At 42.1% G+C, this 25,774-nt stretch overlaps 1 protein-coding gene across 1 annotated transcript in view; it reads left to right on the plus strand.

Annotated features, from left to right (window-relative positions):
- Positions 1–25,774, plus strand: part of dlgap2a (discs, large (Drosophila) homolog-associated protein 2a) — a 143,484-nt gene that overhangs the window by 68,242 nt on the left and 49,468 nt on the right. The window contains exon 3 of the mRNA XM_086128063.1: positions 7,961–7,993. Within this exon, the coding sequence (XP_085984189.1) occupies positions 7,961–7,993 (33 nt within the window). The remainder of the gene's footprint in view (positions 1–7,960; positions 7,994–25,774) is intronic.

The raw sequence follows: 25,774 nt of genomic DNA on the forward strand, positions 1-25,774 counted from the left end.
GGATCAAAGTGTCCTTTCACCAGTGGATTTATAATAAGTATAATAAGAATAATACGTGATTGCCGTGTATGTTTGGACATGGCCAGCACAACTCCATGGAGGCCCGTCCGGATTTCAGGGCCACTCCATATGAAACAGTGTTCTCCTGCTGTAATTTCGCCGCTGCCTTGCCATCTTGATTCACACAGACCCGCCATGGTGATTTTGTAGCGGGAGAGCTCCAAGGACAGCAGTGAAGGAGCTCCAGCCCGAAGAAGCGTTCGGACGTTCCATGTAGCTATGCGCGTCTTCAGGCGTAGGTCAATCCGTACTCGTTGGTCGGGGACGTTCCTATGTCTTGTCTTGGTTTGGGCAGTCCGGTTTCTTCTGGTCGGTTTCGTAACAATAAATTTCTCCTGAGTGGGTTGTTGGCCCTCTGCAGGATAGTCGGATGATGGGGCTGCCATCTTAGCGGCGTATCGACACACCGTTGGGACCTTGTTAGTCTGGAACCTCCCTGGAAGACCGGCCCGCCAAGGGAGACCCTAGCTGGAGCAAGCTCCAGACGGTAACGCTCTCCGGATCATTGGAACACACAAGCCTCCTTGCCACGGCAAGGCCAGGACCCACAAGGAGGCTTTCCCTTGATGCGAATCCCTAATGAATGCAAATAAAAGGATTAATAAAGGGAGTTTAACACACCTGCTATAAACATAGCCAGATTGAAATTTAGCAAAGCATAAAAATGTCAACATAACATATTTTGGGATTCTTTGCATTAACGGCAGCAAAATTATCAAGGTTCATGACACAAAATATCCCACATTATCAACTCGGGCATGGGCTGGTCTCCAAGTGGCTCAAGTGGTGTTGACAGGTCTAGCAATCATATTAAAAAAACCCCAAAAAAAACCCATTTCAACTGTAGAATAATGTCTCGCCACCCAGAATGTCATTTAGTAATTCATTCAATCCATTTTACTCATCTGAATGAGGAAAATGTTGCATATGGTGATATTCATGCCTTCCTTGCCATATCATCATTGAGGGCATCATTGATACTTTTCATCCTGTGTTATAATCACTTGATTAACAATTATGCTTGTTGTTTTAATGAGCTGCTGAAATAATTCTGTGCAAAATACAATGCAAATCTTACAATGTCCGTGTATGGTAATATAATTTAAAAATATATTTGAATTCAAATCAAAGCATTAAAAAAAAAAAAAAAAGATTTGATGACTGGGAGTCTCCTGGTGTCTCAAAATATCCCCGACATGCCTCGGTCAAAATAACCCAAAGATCAAGAATTACAGTGTACTTAACTGTCCTTTTAAAAGCAGTCACTTTTGAGGGGCTGTTTTCCTCACATGCAAACGAGTCACTGCTCACACAGCCCCCTCCGTGCCAACGCGAGTCTGGCTTTGCATCACTATGACTCTTTTGTGTGAATCCTGCAGCAAATATGACTGCTGAAGAAAGCGCAGCAATTTACTAAATGTCAGAAACAGAGCAAGGGGAGAATTCAGAGCACGTTTGAGAGTCACAGAATACGGTAGAATGTTGCGCAACAGTTAGATCTGAGCGTGATGTGACATTGCGGTTCATGATTGGGTTTTCTGGCAGTTGCGGTGATTACATATGCGTGTGTGTGTGTGTGTGTGAATCCAACTGTGGTCAACTGTCCAAGCCAGCAAGGCCTTTTCTGCTGGCCTAAACACTATCAAAAGCCCTGACGATTTACAACCTTAATTCAAATTTTAATTGCATGAATTTCCCACCAGGAGTCTATTCTCTTCATTTCGTAGCATTTCTCTTGGCTGCAATTCTTCCACCATGTAGATGTTGGAGTTTGATTCCAATTAGATTTTAGCCTCATTTTTTTTTCTTTCAGAATCAGGACTGCTGGCTGGTTTTAGCGTCAACTGTAATAGCTCTGAGACTGTGTCTTGAACCAAATGGATTCAAAATACACCTCACGTCTCACAATAACATAAGCATTTTTTTGATTCCATGATTGGTTGGTCAGGGAGAAACGAATGGCTAAGTTTGAGTTGCGAAACATGCCTATAGCGATCTCCGCACATTTCATCATCAGCTCTCTGATGCGTATGCTTTTATTTCATTTTTTTCCTCTCATGTTTTTGTCATGTTATCAGATAAATACTGATTTTTAAATGCTGCAGATGATGTACATGGCACAGTTGAGTGCTGTTTCATGTTTGTTTTTTTTGTATACCAGTATATAGTATTGATGGATTCTATAAAGCCAGTGTGATAGTGGCAGTTGGATTAAATCGGTTAAGTGCCTACTGAAGGCCCAGTTACCAGCCCACTACTGGAATCCAAGACTCAAAACTCGATTTACTTTTGGCAGACACGTTGGATCATCAACCAGGTAGCTGCCAAGTAATCGGTGTTGAAACTTGCTTTGAGTGCCTGATTATCAAAAACTCTGGTCGTGCTGTAGAACTGAGCATCTTATTTGAAGATATATTTTCTGACATTGGCAGCAAGTAAAGAGTTTACTTGTTAAGGTATTTTCCCACCTGATGGGTAGGCATCCTCTTTATAACGTCAAACTTGTTTACTTTCATCTTTCGTCCACTTAGCTCTTGTCTTATGTTTATGCCTTCATGATTTCAATTCAAACTCATCGTGCTGGGCCACATCCAGTTTTAACATTTGAAAAGTGATGACGCAGTGCGAAAGTAGCAGATCTGAACGCATGTATCTACAGTAAGTTTGTGTGTGTGTGTGTGTGTGTGTTCGAGAGAGCGAGAGCAAGAGAGAGAGAGAGTAAATCTGTGTGTGATGGTGCAGTGTAATTAGCCCCCAAAGAGTCCGGAAAGACTTACAATGCCGGCCTGATGAGCTCTCCTCTTGCCCTGCGCTCGACACAGCATCTCCTTTGAGAAGTGCTAAATCAGCTCCATGGGGAGGCTGTACTCACAAGCGCGCACTGAGATACCCACATGCATTGGGGCTTGTTGAAGACGGATTGTGCTAGTCAAGGGGAAGGTGAAGTGAAATCTGTGATTGTCCACATAGATGAGAGAAGTGAATGTTTCCGCTGGCTGAAGCTGAGTAAACATAGAGCACTACTTGCTTGTGTATACAGTATGTTTGGATGGGTGTGTGTGTGTGTGTGTGTGATGTTTATCATGGGAACAAGATAGCGAGAGTGTGTACCTCCATTTATTGACCATCCATTAACCCTGTCTCAATAAACAAAGCTTTTATTATTACCACCATTAATGTCCATTCTATTCACCAGATGTCCACCACTCAGCAAGATAAAATTTGGGACCAGATCTATATCAGGGTGACAAATTGCATCATGGCAAACATGTCTGTAATTTTTCAAATACTTATGGCCTATTTTTGTAAACGATACATGTGGAAAGGCTGGCATATTCTGCTTTTATTTATTTATTTATTATTATTATTTTTTTTACATTTCCCTCATTTGGACACACTAATGTCCGGTCGCTAGTCCAACACATAGCGATAATATTTAAGTCTTTTAACCCTTTCAGGGGCAGCGGTTACTACAGTGGACAGCTTATCATGTTATCAGGTTACAGGGTGCATGAAAGGGTTAAATATACTTGCAATTGCTGAAAAGATGTCAAGCGACCAAAAATGACGTATTCCCTTATTATTCGCTCCAGCTATCCAAGTGTCGACGAAACATTTAACGAGCCATTTGTTGTATTACAATACATGCAGATGGCTTATTTTGACATGTTCAACTCAACTTTGCTTTGAGGGCACAAAAACAACCATGAATTGAATACAGTCTTTGTTGTCACATTGTATGGTGCAGATACAACAACTTTGAGCTTATGAAAACAAAAGACAACCAATAATCAAATAATAATCATGTCAAGCCTACACTACTAACTGCAGGATGAAGATAAATGTTCACACGAAGCTTCGTGACGGAGCGGCCGACATCGCCTCTCTATAGCTGGGTGCCTCGCATGGACGGCGGGGGAGGGAGGGAGTGAGTGAGAGAGCACAGCTTCATGACTACTCCAATTACACAAACCCACGTTAAGACAATTTTGAAGAATGAAGTAATTTTTCACCCCAGATGGCATCCCGGTAGCTTGGAATAAACGGGAAGCCAGATCCACGTACGCCTGCGTATTTTCCACCGGAAACATGTCATGAGCTGCACCAGTCCATTCTAATGACTTTGTCAATAGGTTTCAATGACTTGGAAGTATGTTTGAATGACATAACCCATTGAAACATTTTTTTACTCTCCATCAGCACAGCCAACGTGGCACAAGTTGCATGCTTCAGTCCACTTCTCATTTTGCTGTCTAAATTCTCATTACCTCCACACACGCACACAATGGACATACTCTACCTGAATATGTGTCCTACATATGTGCTGGACATCTCCCATGTTGACAGAATCGTGTTTTTCCACTTGCGTAGTAAATACCAGAATGCCTACGTCTTCTGCGAAGCTCAATGAGTAGCTCGAATTTGTTCAGGGATGGCCCTCGGGAGACACGTATCTGCCCGCTCCTCTGCCATTGTGTCCAGCTCGACACTTTCTGTTACCCATACTCTTCTCCAATATTCCTTGGAACCATCAGCAGCAGATACTGTGATGTAGTTATGTAATACAGTATGTGACATCAAACGGAAGAGAGTATTTCAAGTTTAGAACTTAGCCCGGGGAAATGTAGCTTCTCTGAAGGATAACATGCTATTGCTGTGATCATGAATGTAGCTTTGCTACGGGAAAGCTATTTCATGTTGAGAACAGCTACGTTGCAACCGCGCTACTCAGTAATATAGTTTAACCAGCAACTTATACTTGTAACGTCGCGACTTCCTGACACTGCTCATTAGCACCTGCGTCTCTCACCCGTCTGCAGATGTGCAACTAACAGGGAAGGTGCGAGCAAGTCCCGCTCATATGGAAATGAAGGCCTTAATTATGGATGAAGACATTATAATATCAAGGCACGAGACTTGATCCCCTTGTATGTTTTGTTTGGCGATGTTATGATGCCAGGGGACACCACAGACCCTCATGAATTTCCATGTGTTAGTTTTCCTACGCAGCCATCAAAAAAATCGGCAGCAAGATTTGCTTTAAGATTATTGACGCAGGCTCGGAGAGTAAATGACTATGGTTCAAAAAGCCAGTGCAGGTTTGATTGCTGTTTATTTTAAATCACCTGTCATCACTGAACTTTTGTCCTTCATCTGCAATTTACATTCACACGCCACTCTGTATTTCGACGCTTCCACTTCTTGGTAAACAATGTTTAGAGAGCCTGTGAAGTCATGGAGGGGAAACTGGAGCCGCTTAAAATAAATACGACTTATTTTGCATAGATATATCGACCGTAGTAGTTTGCGAATAAGATACTGCCAATCATGCAGACATCTCGGCTTTTACATCGTGACAACTGATGATCCGGACTGGTGAAGAACCTCAATAACTTTTGGTGTATTTCTTAGTTTTTGAACAACTATTTGTTTGTCCCCGCATGCGATTTGTTCCTCATTGCCAGAGAAGGGCCAATAGAGGTTAGATGTCGCCTTACACAAAACATGCAATGATCATTGCTGTAGCAAAAAAAAGAGTAAAAATCCATTAATTCATTCAATTGACGTCATTTTGGTCTATTATCAATTTCACACCGGCTGTTGGAACAAAGATCAGATATCAAAGTAGGGCTGCGTAATGGCTGCACGAACAACATAACTACCAAAAGAGAACGGCCCATTTATAAATGCACAGTCAGCGTTGCGAGTTTCACCTTATTTCAACTTCAACTTAATTTCTATTTCAACATATTTTTCAGAAAAGGCTAAGAATGAGTTTTTTGTTGTTTTTTTGCCGGGGTCACTTTGCCACGTGTAAAAACCTAGATGAATAAAGGATGTTCATGTATTCGTATTTGTGAATATATTTTATCAGTCAAAAGTTTGATGTACTTTCTCATGCTATTGAACGAGAAACTTGAGCAGTATTTAGTTGTTTGGCGTTGTTTGGAGGAAGTTTAAGTGACCTGAAACGATAGGAGTCATTCTTTCAAAATAAAACAGGAAGTGACCAGACAAACACAAACAACCCTCACCGCGGTGTGACATTCATTACGTATTTATGATAATAATATTTGTTTGATATATATATTATATAGTTTTGCTGGGTATTGCATTGTGTCATATATTGGTTCACACATTTCAATAACTTTCATTTGAAATCTTTTGTTTCTGATAACTACCGTTTTTCAAAATCACTCTCACTCGGGCAGGTAATTCCACGCTCATTAGAGGTCTTTTTTTTTCCATCAAGAGAACACTGAAATGTTTCAGAACCTTTAAATTAGATACAGTTTTACCAGATTGCCACCATTATGAGTGCATAATGGCTCACAAAACGATAACCTATTAAGTTTATCGGAGGATTAAGAGCCGGCAGCCACTTTAAAACCTGTCGTTGAAAGCGACAATGAGAATTACACCAGACCAGTTCCCACGATGCATAAGCGGTGTGACCTAGATCAATACGAGCGCTTTAGATTTTAACAGGCATGACCAGCTGAGTGTGCCAATTGCTCTGGAATTATACTTGAGGGAAAGGAAGGTAATTAAACCAGTAAATTTACTCCAGCCTTCAGCTGTCCGCCACTTTGCTGTCAGAGTTTGAACCCAAACTAAAACTCTTCTCTTAAGATATTCATTTGGAGATGAAGTCTCTTGTTTTATGTATTTATTCATTTTATATCTTTAAGTACAAGCTCGACACTCCAACTCTTCAATCTGGACCTTGTCTGCTGCTCTGGTGTAAGGCCCTCAAACTCGTGTATAATGCTCCAGAGTTGGCCATGTGTGACCTTCCCAATACAGATAATGTAATTAAAATCCAAGTCATACATTTTACATTAGAAAATTCTAACCACTAAACTTTGACAAAAGAAAGTCGGAAAACTGACAAATAATAATGATCTTGTCTCAGTGTATTCACAAAGTGACTTAGTGTGAAATTCTTCTGTTGTATGAATGGCAACGGGTGGGTTCACAGGTTGACTGTACCAAGTGCTTCCATCTCTAATCGAGGAGAATTTTTTTGTTCTGCCAACCACTCTGCTTCATTTGCAGAGCTAGATGAACAAAGATACATCTGTTATGAATAAATAATATCTTTGGCAAATTTTGTTATATTGGCTCATTTCCCTGATGATCTCTCATGTAACCCTAGTTGTGGCTGGCTCTGAATTCTTTTTCGCCAATAAATAAGATATAACGTCGACGTGTCATTGGCGTAATGTAAAACACGGCCATTGTGGCCGTTAGACAGTTGGTGAGCGTATAAGGGCCAGGTCTGCACAACATCAGCACGAGTCAGCCGGGTCAGGCGTCAGAGCAGCTGAAATGACTAAAAATGTGCATCAGCTAACTATTGACTTCGCATTTATCTGTGGGGATGGTGGTGTTGCAAGCAGCATCGTCATTGTTGCTGTCATCGTGGGACTGTAACCGTTGTTGATAACGCTGATGTTCTCTTACCCCTCCCTCTGTTGCTCCATTCCTCTGTCCCATTTGCTCTCGCTATTTACACTCCGTGGTGAGACAGAAGGCCCACAGAGCCTGGCTCCTGTTTGCGGTTTCTTACTCTATAGGTCAATGGTTATCTGAAGTGCGACTATGTCTGCGTGCGTTTCTATGTTTTTGTTACATGCCTGACACCGCATCATATTCTCCTGTATTACGCAGCTCCATGTGGCTGATAGGTCATATGATGCATGACGGTCGCCCCCGTATTGTGGTGCACATCGGTGTTGCTCGGCAAAGACATTACGAGCAGCAGGACATCACAACATCTTGTTGCTCTTCTTGTCATTTATGCCAGATTTATTTATTTTTCCCGCAGAGAAACTCGCATGTCGTTAGGTGTGACCTCATTTAATGTTCTTTTTATTTCTCTGTGCTCCTTGTCTAGAATCACTGTGCACACTGTGTGGTGAACCAGAAGGTGAGTGGGCCCGGCTATTCCCCAAAAGCTCTTGTCATCATAAGGCCTGCTCCATGCTGCTTTCAGAGGGTGGGAATGCGTGGGGTGCACAATGCCGCAGGCACATTCTTCCTGTGCCTTCATTTTAGAGACAATTAAAAAAATAAAATAAAAGTAGGGTCACCCTGATTTTGCTTCGGTAAAAATTAAACCTTCAACAACTGACCCTCTCAGTTTTAAACCTGATACCTATACTGTGACGAGGGCAGAGCAGGTTGTCTAAATGTAATTCCCAGCGGGCTGCTATCTTAATGTGCTTTTGACGATTGGCAGTACGACAGCTGAAGGACAAATCATTCGAGTGATGACTAACCACGTTGGTGTCTGTTTCATCTCACGAAAACATTAAGCTTTATTTGGACATGTGATTTTTATATATATTTATATGTGAGCGTCCGTGCTCTCTGGGGAGCTGTCACATTGCTGCAGATGTATTTGAGAGACAGAAAGCCGCTTAGCGCTCCAGCATCCCGCGCCTCCGTATTCTGGGGTCTTCTCATGCAGCTCACGCTGCCTCATCATCCATCTCCAAATGCAAACTATTCCTGTGTGCATCTTTGCTGTTTGGCTCTCCAGCCATCATCTCCATCCCTCCCTCTTGCACGGATTATATTGTGAGGTGCAATCAGGCATTTCATCTTCTGCGGCTATTGTGGGATTTTGCTTGGAAGTCTGCTGTTAGCGACGATCCCGCTAAACAGAAGTGGGCAGAAATGGCCTGTGAATTCAACAGGAGCTGACAACTTATTTTGCATTTCGCTTCAAGAGAGGTGAATCCAGGAAACAAGCAAACATGCTCAGTGACCGGCTCAGTGACGTGTAAGAAATTTTCTCTTCAACTTAACCTTGTCTAGAAATCAACAATGTGCCCGTACGCCCAAATAAGCATTATTCTACGTCTCCAAAATCAATGAAGCTGATGCTTTGCCTGATTTGATAAAGACATAATCAAATTGAGCGTGATAACAGTGACCTTCCCCCTGAGAGGGACAGACAGACAGTCAGACAGAGAGTAGGACAGAAAGGTTCCATGTAATCCTCAAACTGCATCAGTGTTGTTTCACGATGACATTTGGGACTACAGGCCTGAGGGGGGGTTATGGGATCCCAGGGGAAAACGTGCATGTGCGCACGCGTGTATGTGAGTTTTTATTCAGAAAAGTCGGTTGAATCCACACAGTGTGTCTATTAACTTCTCCCTAGCTGTGTTGCATTGAGACAAACATCATTTGGGAATCCTTTTTATTTTCAGCGATTTGGCAATGACATTAATCTGTTTAATGAAATGTTGGTGTTCAGCCAGCAGTGGGGGGTTTTTCCCCCTCTTAAGGACATTATCAGATTATTTAGTCTTTTAATGCCCTATTCTTTTTTAAAAGACAGTCACTAATTCTGTCAGTAGTTTTGTTTGTGCTTCATCTTCCAGCACTTAATGAAAGAGCAATGGCAAAGACCCAACGCAATGAGCCGAAAGTCGCGAAATGTTCACGGGCATGGCTGCCAACGAATATATTTTTGCAAAGTATGACACTGGACTGCATTATACACAATCACCATTCCCAAGGTTTGAAAATATGTGACTTGTTATGTTTCTATAATAATTTTTCATGACCTCAACCCTTTCATAACATGATAAGCTGTCCACTGTAGTAACCGCTGTCCCTGAAAGGGTTAAAACTGTATCCCTTATCTGATCCACTGGTGAAAGGACACTTGGATTCTGTCCTCTTTCATTTAGGACTGCTTCAAACAACAAAGTGTATGCAGGAAAAGTGGTTAAGATTGCATGACTGTCCGTTTTTTTAGGTGATGTATTGTGTTATATTGTTTTCTTATTTTATTTGAACTGTTAACTGTTACAGTTGCAGCTGTTGTGAAAGCGCTATATAAATAAAAATGTATTGTATTGTATTGTACCTTCGCGCATCGACCCCACAGTGCAGAGGTCATGGGTTCGATCCCGGCTCCAGCCTTCCTGTGTGGAGTTTGCATGTTCTCCCCGTTCCTCCCACATTCCAAAAACACACATGGCAGGCTGATTGAACACTCAAAATTGTCCCTAGGTGTGAATGTGAGCGTGAATGGTTGTTCGTCTGTGAGTGCCTTGCGATTGGCTGGCAACCGGTTCAGGGTGTCCCCCACCTACTGCCCGAAGACAGCTGGGATAGTGGTCTTTTTTATGCTGCCCAACTGAATTATTTCAATCGTATTGTAAATCCAGCCTCACACTTGGGGACTTTTTAGAAAATCTCAAAGGGAAAGACAATACGTTTATTATTTAAAATACTGTCTATCCTTGCTGGTCAAAAATGAGCAATGAAAGATTGGACAATGATCGGGCAATTTTACATCACTGGAAAGTGCAGGTCTCCAGACTCACCTTGGTATATTGAAATAATCAGAAACTTTCACTCACAAATATGCATTATCTCTCATGTGTGTTGGAATACATTCTGTCAAGGTCTGACATCTCATTTTGTATTTCTCACACTCACATAGATGCAGACTGATTGTGAGCCAAAATATGAGCCTCAACCTTCAACCGATGCATGGACAATTTACTCTGTCCATCATAAACCAAATTTTCGCGGGACTCTGAACCTTATTGCAGGGATACGGAGATGACATATGAAAGAAGGTGGCAACGGGGGAGTCCACAGAAGTGACGGGTGCAGGATAGGAGAATGAATACGTTTTGTGGAAGCAAAGCAAGGCTAAACAAGGAATGCACAGTGCATAATAGTCCCATGCCCGTTCTTGCTGACTTTCCCTCTGGAGCACCGGGGGCATTTTGGACCAACAAATATGATAATGACTCAAGCGTATACGTACCCCTCTACTCCAGGGATGTCAAACATATGGCCCATGGGCCGGAACCGGCCCCCAAGGAGGTTAGATCCGGCCCGCGGGATAATTTAAAAGTGAAAAAATGCATTAAAGACACAGAATGAATATTTTAAATAAAATACAATTTGTGGATTATCCGCTGTTTTGATCACAGTAGAAGACAACATTGTTTTGATCGGGGAAGAAAACAGCAGTCTCAGTCTGTCACTGAGATAGACCCAACGCAGCAAATGATATGAAAGCACCAATCAATGCTTCTTGAGATCAAAACAAAGGAAAGAAATGATATTTCGGTGATTCATAGCACAGTATGGTATAATGTTAACAGTTTGGCCCACTTGCCATCTACCGAGTCAGTATGTGGCCCACAATGTGAAATGAGTTTGACACCCCTGCTTTACTCAATGGAACATCATAGATTTGTCATTTCAAGAAACCCATTTACATTGTGTGTTGGTCAGACGAACAGGATTCTTACTCGATTGCCGACCAAGGTCGGTGTCTAACAAAGGAGGTTTGGTTGTATGTGAGGAAAGTACTGATGCCCTGATTTACCACAGGCGCCATCCTGTATTTTTTAGCTCTTTTTAAGCCACGCCATTAAGTCATGAAAGGGTGGTGTACTCATCACTCTTTGGTTCAAAGAGAGAGCAGAGAGAGGAGTGGAAGTTTGAAGAAAATATGACATTTTAAGATTGCCTGCAGCTGCCCAGTAAAGTGGGATTAAGGATGCATGCAATTAATTCTGCAAGCAATTTCTTTTCCTTCAGCCGGTGGCAAGCAAAAGTGCGTTGGCGAAGAAACCTTTTGAGTTCATCATCGAGAAACGGAAGTTGCTCTCTCAGATTTCTAAAGCGTTGCACTGTCTTTCCCCCTCACCTTGATATTTTTAACATGAGCACCCTTCAGTACATTTTGGGGAAAATCACATTTTGATTCCTCAAGGGGGCACCCCCGGTGGGATATGTGACCAAAAAAAAAAAACATACAGTACTTGGCAAAATAATGAGGTTGGAAACTGTAAGGGAGCAGTCATGACAGAGAACTCACTTCAGTTGAGTGCAGACATGACAGTGTGTGTCATTATTTGAGATTGAACTATAACAACTGTCTTTCGCACTCAGATGCAGGATTGGAAATTAGCATAACATAATCAGCATACTCACCATCTCGGTGGGGAAATTGCACCTGATTATCAATAACACAAATTATAACATTGCTCAGTACAGATTGTGGAGTCTGCATGTATCACGAGTAGGAAACTGAAACAAGGAGATACTGGCCCCCTTTGACACGAGTTTTAATCCAGTAATGTTACGCCTCACCTGTTTTTATGGAAAGGCTTAACGGAACATGACAGAGAGAACTCTGCAGTGGAGTTCATAATGGTGGTGTAGCAGTGTCTGTAAGTTACACAGCAGGAATTTTTATGATGGTGCTTTTTTTTTTTTAACTCACGCCAGCATCGTTGAAATGCGTGGCACTAAAGCAAGGCAGCAAAATAGTGGTACAAAAATCTCCCGACAAATGGTGACCATCAATATAAGCACTTGGGGTTATTCCTTGTGTATTTATGTTACTGTTGTCCTGTCCTTTCGCAGTAGTTGGAAGGCTATTTGTCCGTGTGTGAGCTTCTTTTTAAGTGTGGTTGCTTACTGGAATGGATATTCCGTAATAGTGTTAGCAAATACTCTCAAACCGAACATAGCAGGTAACAGCATTACGGCTCAAGGTCACGGGGGTGTGCTCGCTGTGAGTGTGCCACAAGACTGATTGACACCTCACTAGTAATGCCTATCTCTGATTGGTTGTTTTTCCTTGGTTGCAGTGGTTTCTTAAAAATCAAATTGGGGGTACAAGATAAACGAGGGCTGTTTTTTGTTTTTGTTTTTGTTTTTTACCCCCACATACCATTTTACCAATATACCTGGTCGTATTATGGCATTTATTTGTTGAAATACCCCGAGGTTCACAAATTCCAGACGTTTTGTTTTTTCATATTTCTTGCCATGGGGAATCTGGCTTATTTTATGGCCAGATCACATGCAGTGTGCCTGCCCCCATCCTGCTCCACATATTGCTGGGCCAATGGCAAGCCCGGCTTTCATTAGATTGACAACAAGTGGGCTAAATGTCTCCAGCAGGAACAGTCTTCTCTTCCGACTCGCTTGGCCGAGAGTGAGAGCGGACAGGTGCTTGCTTCAACTAGGAGAAGCAGAGCCTAGAGTGTGGAATCACACATTGTAACTTATTGTATGTGGCACACTGATGCATTGCCCAAAAAAAACAACTTATGAGTCCACTAAACCTAAATCCAGAGCCCCGGAGCATGATGAATGCGAAAGCAGGCAGTGTTTCCCAAAGCAGCTGCATTCTAAGTAATGCAGTACTCCCGGAGCTACAGTCAGTCCAGCACAAGAGATCCAGTAACATTTCTCGCTTGCCACCTTTAATTGAGCATTTGCTTTTCAGATCATGTCGGAAAATGGTTTCTAATGAAACACTTGCGATTCCTGACTGCTTGTGTGTTGACTCCATCTTCCTCTCCCTTCTTTACCTATTTAAAATGTCAATTTGTGACTAGCGCTGTTTCTGCCCCCGGTGAACTCCAGATTTACCGTGGTCTGTTTAGTCTTGAAGTATGAACACCCAAATTATGCTGATTAATATATTTTTAGAGTTTTATCAATAATTCTTTCTGAGTGATCCTTTTTTTTTGTGGTAAGATGAGTCAAAATTATAGAGCACCAAAGTAATTTGTCATCTTTGAATTTACATCACGAATGATTACAGAGCAGCGTAAACTTGCCACATTTAAACGGAGCGTCATTTTTGATTCCAATCAAAGTTTATTTCTGCACTCCTTTTCATGAACGTCTCTGAGGGATGCATTGCTTGGCTAGCCAAGCAGAAGGCAGGGCCGCAGATATTGGATAATGCCCTGATTCACTTCTGAATCACGAGCACTGTGTCTATGTATAGACTAAGTGATCTCAGAAGAGTGGATTGAGAGTGGGAATGACTGATGGTAGCTGTCTTGCCACAGCTATGGTGACTCATTGAGCTCCACTTTTCGCCTTCCTCTGTTTGCGCATCATGTTCCAACTGAGACATTTCTGTCAGTCGAATTGTCTCTGTTTTTGCAACAGAGCTGACGTCATTGACATTTGACATGGTTCTGCTAGAGCAGTTTATGAAACGGGAATGGTTTGCCTCATCGCTGTTGTCCTCGAAAATGTATTCATCGTGGCACAACGCTTTAACACCCGAGCATTTCGGCCTGGACAGAGAAGTATAAATTACTAGGAAATAAAGCATACACAAACACTCAAAGTACAGAGAGTCCAAGAGCAATTTCTTATATGTTGACAGTGGGGCATCTCTTGCTCGGCAGATGGTTGAATCATTTCATTCAATTGTCATCCAATGTTTGGCAACATTGACCCAAGCTCTGGCCCGACTGTGTCGAGCCAATTGACTCCCAAGTTTTAAAGCTGTAAGTGATATAAAATGTGCAATGATAATACAAATTGATTGCAAATGATGCACTACGATACACAAATAAGGTCCAATGCTGAATATAGTCGTAATGGTACGAAAGTGTCACTATGATCGCATTTGAATTTAAAAAAAAAAAGAAAAAACGGAAACAATTCATGCTGCAGAATGTTGCAATCCAATCTCAGTTCTGTTGAGTCCACAAATGGGAAATATTGATCTGTATATATGGTACAAATAGTTGTGATGACCTAATGTTTAGTATTTTTGTATGATTGCAGTTAACCCCAACTGAGGACTGGTATCCATAGTCCTTTATGTGGAAAGTGGTTGGAAGATCAGTAATATTTTGATAACTGGATGTTTTGTTTTGTTTTTTTAATTAATAAGACTCAGTGTTCACAGACCACATTTTGCATGAAGCCCATTTGATTGTATAATGGTCTGTCCACTTGCATCCAATTTTACAACATACACGTTTTCTATGTTGGAACTTCATTATGTTGAGATTGAACACCGCCATAATATAACCTCTATATCTGCAGCTGTATTTGCTATTAACCCCTGTGCAAATCAGTGAATAGCATCTGATTTGAGCAGGGTCAGACACATTTCTTAGTGGCTCTAAAATCCATTGCCTCCACTGTGACTCAGGCTTTGTAGCAACCTCGAAACATATGCCCACCGGACCAAAAAGTAAAACTTTCGGAAATTGATCCTGTTGAAGGAGCTTCTTCATTATCGCAAAAAAAATAAAAAATAAAATAAAAAACGGGGTTCTGCATTATTAAACTTTGCATAAACACTTGGATCAGTTACTTTCAGCGGTTCCATTACGGTGTGGTGAGCCTGTGCTGTCTGTTGCCTGATTTTAATCAACTTTAATCAGCACCATACATATTCTCTTGCATATAATTATAGTCTGTTATATTTCCCTTCTGGACAAAGGAAACTATGTATGCAGGGCTGTATTCCGATAGTTATTAATGACCTGTTATAAAATGTAATAATGTTGTAAAGTAGTAATGTAACACATCTGCGAAGGCACCATGAAGGCAAAAAGGTACCTGCAGTTTTTGGAGAAACATATGCTGCCATCCAAGCAATATCTTTTTCATGGACGCCCCCTTGTTTACTTCAGTAAAACAATGCCAAACCACATTCTGCATGTGTTACAACAGCGTGCCTTCCTTGTTAAAGAGTGTATCTCCGAGGCAGGCCTGCCTGCAGTCCAAACCTGTCTCCCATTGAAAATTTGTGGCCCATTATGAAGCGGAATATATGACAACGGAAACCCCCGGACTGTTGAACAGCTGAAGCTGTACATCATGCAAGAAAGGCAAAGAATTCCACCTACCTAAGAAGAAAAAAAGGCATTATGCAGTCGACAAAATTGTTTCGAACTGCAAAGTTTTGTGCAGCCTTTTCCCCACAAATGTCTGTGTAATTCACCTCAGGGGTGTTCCGCTTCAGAGGTACCACTGTGCTATCATTACTCTCAGCTCCAGCTCCTCCCATCCGCCTTTTTCTTCCTTTGTAATCATTTGAACTCTATACAATGGGGACACAAATTAGTGTCCTTCACAAACATGCAAAGTCAAATTAAAAAATGTCTGCAATTCGCATGTTTGTTGTTTTTACTCTATTGTTGATAAAAATAATTTCTCACTGTTACAAGAAAAAAATGGCTTTATTTGAAAGGAAAAAAGATTGACACTCTTTGGTGTCAGTGACTGTCCAAACACTTCCTGTGGAAAAGCCAACCTCGGGACGCAGTAGCTGACCCTTTTCCTCCCATCAATCATCTGCCGTTTGTCAAAATATCACATGGGTTAATTGTGTGTGCAGTCTCCTGAACCCAAAGATCCCCCCCACACCACCAACATCCACATTTCTTCGAGGTCTCTCATATTGATGTGGGCCTCAGGACACATTCATTGCTCTTTTCATCCTCAATGGGGGTCACTCGAGGCAAACTGTAGACCTGCGGTCAAGTTCTATGAATAATTTGTATTGAATCGCATTCATTTCGTTGCTTGGTTACGTAACGGCCGGACGGTATTTTTAATTGTAAGCCAAACTTCAGTGCGGAGTTTGCGCTCTCAACATTTGTGACACTTTGCAGGAACGGTCGAACAGTGAGAGTCAAAAGTATGCATACACCCGCTGAATGTTTATTCCTTCATTGTTGGCCAATCTAGGTGGTGCACAAATCACTTAGGGAAGACTGTGCAGCGGCCAGTTTTCTTTTCTTTTCTTTCAACTTCTCCTCCACAAAAGAAAACAACAGAGACATGAATAATTCTATATATAAACTTCACAAGTGATTTGTGGCTTACGAGTCAGGCCTCTCGTTGCCAGGCAGAATTTGTGGTGTACATTCATAAGTGCTCCTCAAGCCATTGAAAAAAAAGATTGGTTTAAGACCATAGTATTCTTGAGGTTCCTGGAAGTTGAAGCGCTGGTGTTGGTAGTGAAGGAGGTGCAAGGAAGGCATTTCACACTGCAACAGCGATTTCATGAGTATCACCTTGTACTCAATAGTTTTTGCAAATGAGGTGAGGTCTGATAAACATGGGTTAGTATTGATGATACATTGCTAATTACAAAATGATGGGGGCGGTTAAAAAAAAACTGAGATGTCAACATCTGGCTGAAAACCTCACTTCAGAATGGTGTTATAGTCTCACTTTAACACCCGCGTTTACGGAATCATCCCTCCTAATCCCATTGTGTACTAAAGTGTCAGTGGTGGCCCTCTATGTCTTCGTGAGTGATGCTCGACTCTCTGTAAAAAGCACACACGTTATTAACTCAAGCTCTTGACTATGCAGCTCTTGCTTTTATCGGACGGACCAAACACATTCCATCAGCTGTGGTTCACTGCTCAAATAAATCAACACACCTGAAGTGGTGGTTAAGAATAAGAAGCAAGTTTGTGATGATACCGCATTAAATGAGGGAAACGTCCTCACTGAATGTTTAATGTATTCCCCGGTCATTCATGCGAAACAATGTTAATCCATTAAAAGCATGCCTCACTGAATGTCGGTTAATTAGTCTTTGGTCCACGTTTCCTTCACCTGTTCTCACTGTTCCTGCTTGAGCACAAAATGACCTGAAGAGATTTTTTTGTTTTTTAATCACATTTTTGTGATGACTGGTATGCGGTTTATTGATCTGAATAAACATCTGAAACCGTTAAACATTATCCAAATGGTCAAATGAAACCACGCACATGGTGATGTTTGTTTCAGGCTTCTTTGTTTATTTTATATGCCTTTTTTACAAGGCATACATGACGAGCTCAGGCCTCGGGGACAAACAGCTGAGGCTAATTTAAACACACGACAATGATTCCATGGCTCCCCTCTGGGTCCCATGTTGTTGGATATGAAAATGAGGGTGGGAAGGATATCACAGGCACTTTAATTGATTTCAGACCGCCCTCATGATGTGCATTTGTAATAGCCACACAGTTGACAACCCCCCCCCCCCCCCGCCCACACACACACGAATGTGTTCATGCATAATTGAAGAATCACAGTAACTGTGAGGTCAATATTGAGGTAATTAAGTTTGCCAGGTGTTTACTGTGATGAACCATTATATTTTCACAAAAAGTTTAAAAATGGGTAACTTTTACTCATGGTTGGGTTAATTATCTTGACCCAGCAGATTGGGCTGAAGATTGCATTTAGGCAAGCTGAAGCTGGTTGCCATTTGTTAATGGAACACTCGCAATTGTCCCTGCGTGTGACTGTGGGCGCGAGTGGTTGTTCGTCTATGTGTGCTCTGTGATTGGCTGGCAGCCAGTTCAGGGTGTACGGTGCCTGCTGCCCGAGGTCAGCTGGGTTAGGCTACACCACAGCGTGCCCGTGATCCTCATAAGAATAAGCGGATTAGAAAATGGATGGATGGATGTATAATTAAAGCATATGGTAAGCATTTGATAGAGTATCGAGTTCCCCTACCGGTAATCTAAAACTGCAGTCAGGAATATATTTTGTGCTTGTTTGTTTTTCTTGGTTTTTGTCTTTTTTGAGACGTGTCCAGGATAGTCCACCGATACTGCAAAAGTCATCATAAATCACGGCAGCATTGACGTTGTCTTAAAGCTGTTAATTTAAGGGTCCATTTACAGACATTGTCTAAATAAATATATGTCGGAATGTTTCAGTGACTGTGATTGGATCAGGTTGACCAGTTCAATCAGTATCCCATCTCTATCCCAATGACAGCTAGGACAGGCTCGGACACACCTGCGACTCTAGTGAGGAAAAACGCTTCACAGAGTATAGAAAATTCAAATTCAAAAGAATTTGTGACAGATATTAAGATTAAATAAAGGTTGTTCAATTTCCAAACTATGAAGGCATCCCAAAGACTGCAACACTTTGTCTTTAGAATCCCATACAGGTACATGTATGGCGTGTTCTGTTTTTCAACATATTAGATCTAAATAGTGTGTAAAGGAGGGCGGCCCGGTGTCTAGTGGTTAACGCATCGACCTCATAGTGCAGAGGCGCGGGTTTGATTCCGGCTGCGGCCTCCCTGTGTGGAATTTGCCTGTTCTCTGCGTGGGTTTTCTCCGGGTACTCCGGTTTCCTCCCAAATTCCAAAAACATGCATGGAATCTTAATTGATCAGACTAAATTGTACTTCAGTATGAGTGTGCGCACGGTTGGTTGTTCGTCTTTGTGTGACCTGCGATTGGCTGGCAACCGGTCCTGGGTGTCCCCCGCCTCCTGCACGAAGACGGCTGGGATAGGCTCCAGCAGCCCCCCGCCCCCCCCGACCCTTGTGAGGATAAAGCGGATCGGAAAATGGATGGATGGATCGTGTGTAAAGGGTACATTTGTGTCATGTGAGCGTGATGGTAGCGGACCAGGGAGTACTGAACAAAATGTATGGACAAAATAGCACTTGCAGTTTTACAGCGGAAAACCTAAATCCAAAACACAAACAAAGTCCTGAAAATGGTAATAAACCAAAGTGACAAAAAAATAAAAACCCATGACAGAAACATAACGATCCGAACAAAGACTGACAGAAAACTTAATACAAGCAAAGTGACGAGACAACAAGGAGCACCTGGACAAGACACAAAGGGTTGCGGGAGCTGATTTGTTAACACAAGGGACCCGGATGACGAGAAATGGTGGAAACAAAACCTAATGAGGAAGACAAAAAAAAAAAAAAAGCACATGAGGAAACAAAATCAAATTTAATCTAAACAAAAACAGAATCAGGACATATTTGATTCACAGGAGAAAAGCTGTCATTAACATTCAAGAGGGAAATCCAATTGGATCCATTAAAGGTATTTAGCAGCCAATCATAGTGTATTAATGAGCACTTCCTCTTGCTGATAGAATCTATTATAGCATCGGTCTCATGATTCATTTACAGATAAAATGCTCAGTGGTTACTGACGTGAATGCGAATGTGCTTACTTCACATTACCTCCGGTAGGTATATGTTTGTCTTTTCTGCCCACATTCTTCGCTTAGTACCCTTCGTCGTAGTTGGTCTCCAAAATTTGAAAACAAAATTTAAAATATCAATTCATTGTCTTCATTGGGGTCCCGGATGAGCATGAGGCTTTCCTGACTGATTGTGAGTGAAAAATACAGGGAGCACCCTGTACTGGTTGCTAGTCAATCTCAAGGCACTGAGAACCCACGCAATCACATGAAGGACACGCAGGCTCGACACACAAAGGCCAGAGCTGAAATGTGAAGCCTGAACCTCAGAACTGTTTGGCAGACATGTTAACCGATATTTCACTGTGCTGCCATCAGACAGCAACCAAAGATTAAATTCTAACTTTTGAGCAATCAAGATCGGCTCCATATGGAATGAGTCTGACACAATTTCCATCTGTCGTGTAGCACCTCAAAATGTATCCACTGTCTTGGTGACCTCTGCTTCACCCACACTCTCTCTCCACTATGCTTCCAACTGACAGCACACAGCTTCCCAAATCATTTGGAACCGATCAGAATTAAATTTGTTTCCATGCATATTGACACGCCACAAAGCTTCTGCGAGAAGAGGATGGTGAGATAAAATTATGTTTTTTTTGGCAAGTCAAATCAGCCCGATGAACACTGTAACAAATGTGACACCTGACGAAGGTTTGTTTATTTGGTACCCCTTTGCTACGATACGCAGTCTGGAGAAGGCGGCCTTCAGACCTGAGACAGCTGGAGCCGTTTTGCTCATGAGGAATGTGTCAGCAGTGTTACAGAAATCAATGGACTGCACTTAACCACTCTCCATTGTTACCAAGAGAGACGCAAGAGTTTGATCTGTTTCCAATCATATGCTGAACTGTTGCCGTCAATAAATATTTATTTCCTCTTCCTTCTGTTCTCTTTTGACAGCTGCTAAAATCCAATCCAGTGATTTGAAAAATCTGGCATCCGTGCTTTTCACATTTCACGGCAATCCCATTACAGCTGCTTGTGTTGTGGATCTGAGAGGGAAACTAAATCAGCCTGCTCCCTCCATTGAATTACTACTGGAATCATGTGCTTTTAGTAACTGCCTGGGGAAGCACATGAAAGTGTGCCGGCTCCCAGAAGGGTGCTTTGGTACAGATGTCGACTGTCAAGTCAGCATCAACATGATTATCTACATTTCCCTTAGTAGTCACCTTGATAAGCGTACGGACATACTGCTTTGTAATATCTTCGCCTTTTTTTTTTTTTTTTTTAATGTGAGAGACCCCACCCAGGACACGGGAAAAAATGGCCAGTGTTTGTTTACTGCTCCTCTTGTGTGGGGTGTACACTGAAAAAAAAAAATTGTTGAATTAAATTTCATCTGGTTGCACAAAATAAAACCATCCAGATAATGTTTTGTAACTAGATGCATAGTTTACTTCAAAAATGTATCAGGATCCAGATGATTCGATTTCGTGCAACCATTCGACAACATAAAATGGAGTAAATTCAAAACACCATTTTTTTTCAGCGTACTCGAGATAACCAACATTCCACAAACATAACAATATGTGCCATTGACAAAGGTCTTCGCTGAAGTTGAAGACATGAAGATGTCCGTCTTTGAATCAAGACGAATCTGTTGGACGTAGCAAAATGTCACAGGCAATCCAGTCTGCCGCAAAATACAAAGAAAATAAGTAGTAGAAGAAGAACTGGATGATGTGAGGCTAATTGCTAGCTTATCCGGTAACTACATTGTAGTTGTAAATGCTTCCTCTTGTCATTGTTTTTATTGTGGCAAATAACTTTGCACACCAGCCTGTGGTACGCTGGTGACCACTGAAGGATGTAACAAACAGGTCACTTTCTAATTAGCTACGGATTGTCACATGACAATCAAAGAATCGGGTATGCTCTTCTGTGTTGACCAAACACCGATACTGTATGGAGCTGTGGTTGTATTGAGCATGAAAAACATTTATATGATCCTCTGCCCTGATTGTTTCCGAGCAGATCAGGGTAGGATGATCGTTATTAACAGGCTAATCATTGAAGATAATTTGTGAACGTGTTCACATTTGTTGCAGTCTTTGGTATGCGTCTAAGGGGTACAACGAATATCTCATCAGAATCAGAATCATCTTTATTGGCCAAGTATGTAGAACACACGAGGAATTTGTCCCCGGTAGAACACGCTGCACTAGTATCATCATAAACAAGGACATGACAAATCAGTAAGGAAGGACATTCCGTAATGTCAGCGTACCATTGTGCGGTGGTACCACCCAATGACAACTGTGAGACTTGCGGCAAAGTATCAAACAGTGCTAAAGTGATCAGTGGTAGAATACAATACTCTAACAGTTGTACAGTTGGTGCAGAAAATCATTGAACCATTTTAAAGTGACCAGTAGCAGTATTTGTAATACAACATGTGTGCAATTATGCAGATGTCCTTGAGCGCTTTAAAGTGTGTGGTGCTGTGGATTCAATTGAGTACAGAGCTGGAGCTACAATGATTATAACAGTAATGCTGTTCCACAGGGTTGTGCAAAATTGCAAAGAGCCACTATACAGATAGATTTGGATTACTATTTAGGGAGTTAATGGCGAGAGGGAAGAAGCTGTTTAAGTGTCTGCTGGATTTGGTGCGCATTGATCGGTAGTGCCTGCCTGAGGGGAGTAGCTGGAAAAGGTGGTGGGCAGGGTGCGGGGGGTCCAGTAGGGTTTTCGTGCCCTTGTCTTGGTTCTTGCGGTGTGCAAGTCCTCAAGAGTGGGTTGGGCGGTGCCAATGATTTTTTCCGCCGTCCTGACTGTCCGTTGCTGTCGGATTTTGTCCTTTTTTGTGGCAGCCCCAAACCAAACCGTGATGGAAGAACACACGATTGATTCGATGACTGCCGTGTGGAACTGTCTTAGCACCTCCTGTAGCAGGCCATGCTTCCTCAGTAGCCTCAGGAAGTACTCATTTATTATTTCTGAACTTATTTATTACCCACTGTAAAAATTGCTTAATTAGTGGTGGGTGAAGGACTTTATTACTACCGTATTTTCACGACCATTCGACGCACCGTATGGTTGGGCGCAGTCTCATTAATGGGTGCTATTTCTGTATTTTACACATAGACAAAACGCACTGTATTATTGGGCGCGATTTTAAAGTGGTAAAACATACGCCAGCTTAAACATACGGCATGCATGCGCGCACGCTAAAAACACGTTAGCTTGTAGCATACGGTAGCATGCCAAGACATACAGATACAAGCTAAAAACACGTTTTTAAAAAGGCAACGGAAACTGAGTTCCGTTGTATTTTATTTAGCCATCGTACAATGTACTCACGTTTTTCGATCAATCATCACCCAGAAATCCATCAAAGTCCTCATCCTCTGTATCAGAATTGAACAATCGTGCAAGTACCGGTAGTCCATCAAAAACGCCGTGTTCCCTCTCGTTGTCAGTCACTCTCATTGCCATGTGGCTCCACAGAAATGATGCCGCCTTTGCCAAAAACTCGAACAACAGTGCAAGCAGACACGTTCGTCCAAGCAGCCACAATCCATTCGCAAATTGTGGCGTAACTCGCCCGGCGCTGCCTCTCACTCTTTGTAAAGTTGTGTTTGCCATCGATCATTCATTGTTCCCATGCCGGTCGCAACTTTACTTTGAACGCCCGGTTGATGCCGATGTCCAGCGGTTGGAGTTATTTAGTCAAGCCTGCGGGAATAACGGCAAGCTCAGAGTTCATTTGCTTGACTTGGTTTTTCACCGCTGCTGTGAGATGGGCACGCATGCCAAAAGCATAACCGATGGCTTGAAGTTTGAACTGAGCTTTGTAGGCGTGTCTCTTTGTAGAATTTATTTTCGGGGGTTCTTAGAAACCAAAACCGAAGTTGTTTTGCAACAATGCTCATAGCCACACTCTATACAGGTGTTGGTACCTGCTTGTAGCGTCGCTTTAGCGTCCACTTACACGCCCACCCTTCACTCATTGGCGGCCTGCTTCCGCGCATGCCTGTCACTCACGTCTGCCTTTTCTCTCTCTTTCTCTCCATATATGTATATATACACGCCCACCCTTCACTGATTGGCCGACTTCTTTGCCGCATGCCTGTCCACAGTCACTTCCGCCTTTTCTCTATATAAACAGCGTGTCGGTTTTCAGTCAGGTTTTGGAACTCAGCGCATAGACAAGACGCTCTGCCTCATAAGGCGTCCTGTCCATTTTGGAGAAAATTTTAGACTTTTAATGGCGCCTTATAGTCGTGAAAATACGGTACTTGTTCCATTTTTCTGGCCACCATTTTAAAACGTTTCAAACGTTGAGAGCTTATTAATCAGTGCAAAACACTTTTCATTTTTGAATAGTATCTTGCGGAGGCTTTGGTACGTAATTATACACGTCACCCTTTTATGAGTTGCATTTTTCAAAAGCTCTTCAAAAAGAAGTTTTGCTGTTTCAGTTCACTTGCAGTAGGGGCCAAGTGAGGGTTCTCCTGCGGGACTGGAGAAAACAGTCTTGGAATGCTTGTCAGTGGGACGTGTTTGGTATTATTCAACCGTGGCTCTGTATTCAACTGCAGTTCAACATAACAGATTAGGAAGAAAGGTCACAACAATGCTTTTCTATTTCTATCAGACTTTTGTGTAACTTTCAAGAAGTAAATTGTCCAGTTTTCTAACACCAAGTCCTGCAGGGAATGTACCAAGATTTGCTGCGCCTCTTCAATAGACTAGCTTGGCAAGTATGCTTGAAAGTTTAGTTATCTTGCAAAGCATTTCATAAGGTAGTCCGAGTGTGTGTGTGTGTGTGTGTGTGTGTGTGTGTGTGTGTGTGTCTTGCGCTATATGAAAAGTTTCCCGAGGTAACTGATGTCCTGATATTGCACTGCATAAATAAAGTTGACACCGATTGATTGGACTCGTATTACAATATTTGCAGCTGAAAGCACTTGAGTGGGCATATGCACTGCTTGCCACTGGCTGCTAAATATTTATTGTATGCTGTGTTTAGAGCGCACCCAGGGCATTGTCAATAGTGCTTCATTCATTTCCCTGCTGTGAAATCAGGCCAGTAAAACACTGGGACAGGCACTTAAACTAATTGCATTTTACCGTCAGACACGTCCAGCTTCACCTCCACTACCTGGAGCAACATCGGCCAGCCTTCCTCACTCCAATCTCCCTGCACACAAATGAGTATTTTCTGAATAATGATAATAGTCGTCGTTAATGTTATAGATGTGATCACCGATGTCATAACAGGCTTTGTACGGCAAGGGAATTAGCGTTCCGAATTTCCAGCCTCTGATGTCCATTGCACGCTGGCCATCTGATTATTTGCTGAATTACTTTACTGCAGATGCTTTAACTCTTTCAGGGACAGCGGTCACTACAGTTTACGGTTTACCGTATTATCAAGGTTATGGGGTTAATGCACTGATTGACTTGTAACAGTGTGGTTAATTATGGAGAAATTTAGTATATGAGACATGAAAACTGAAGTCATTATGGTTACACCCCCCCCCCCCCCCACCCCCATCTGAGCAGCCGTAGTCTGGAAAAAAAATGTCGCCCAAGAAAAATACGCATTAGAAGGCAAATACCTCATGTTTTTCTCCTCTGGACAAACAGCGTGAATTCAAACAGTGTTTGAAGACCTTTAATGATTTTGTCAATGTGATCAATCGACTGCAGTGGGCATGTGCTGGTTTGATATTGATTTCATTAACTTTTTATTTAATCCCTGCTGAATGAGTGCGTGCATATGAAACTTCATGGTGTGTTGCTACGGTAACAAGAAATAGTTCCGAGGCTACAAACGATTGTTTCATGCGAGGTGATTTACTCTTCTCTCACACTCACGCAGGGTTTTCCTGCGTTTCACAATCGGCACAATTTGTGACTAGGCTGCAGCTGCACATTTATGATTTATGATTCCAGC

This window comes from Hippocampus guttulatus, chromosome 13 (genome assembly GCF_054856545.1).
Source record: "Hippocampus guttulatus isolate MCC_2025c chromosome 13, RoL_Hgut_1.0, whole genome shotgun sequence".
NCBI classification, from domain to species: Eukaryota; Metazoa; Chordata; class Actinopteri; order Syngnathiformes; family Syngnathidae; genus Hippocampus; species Hippocampus guttulatus.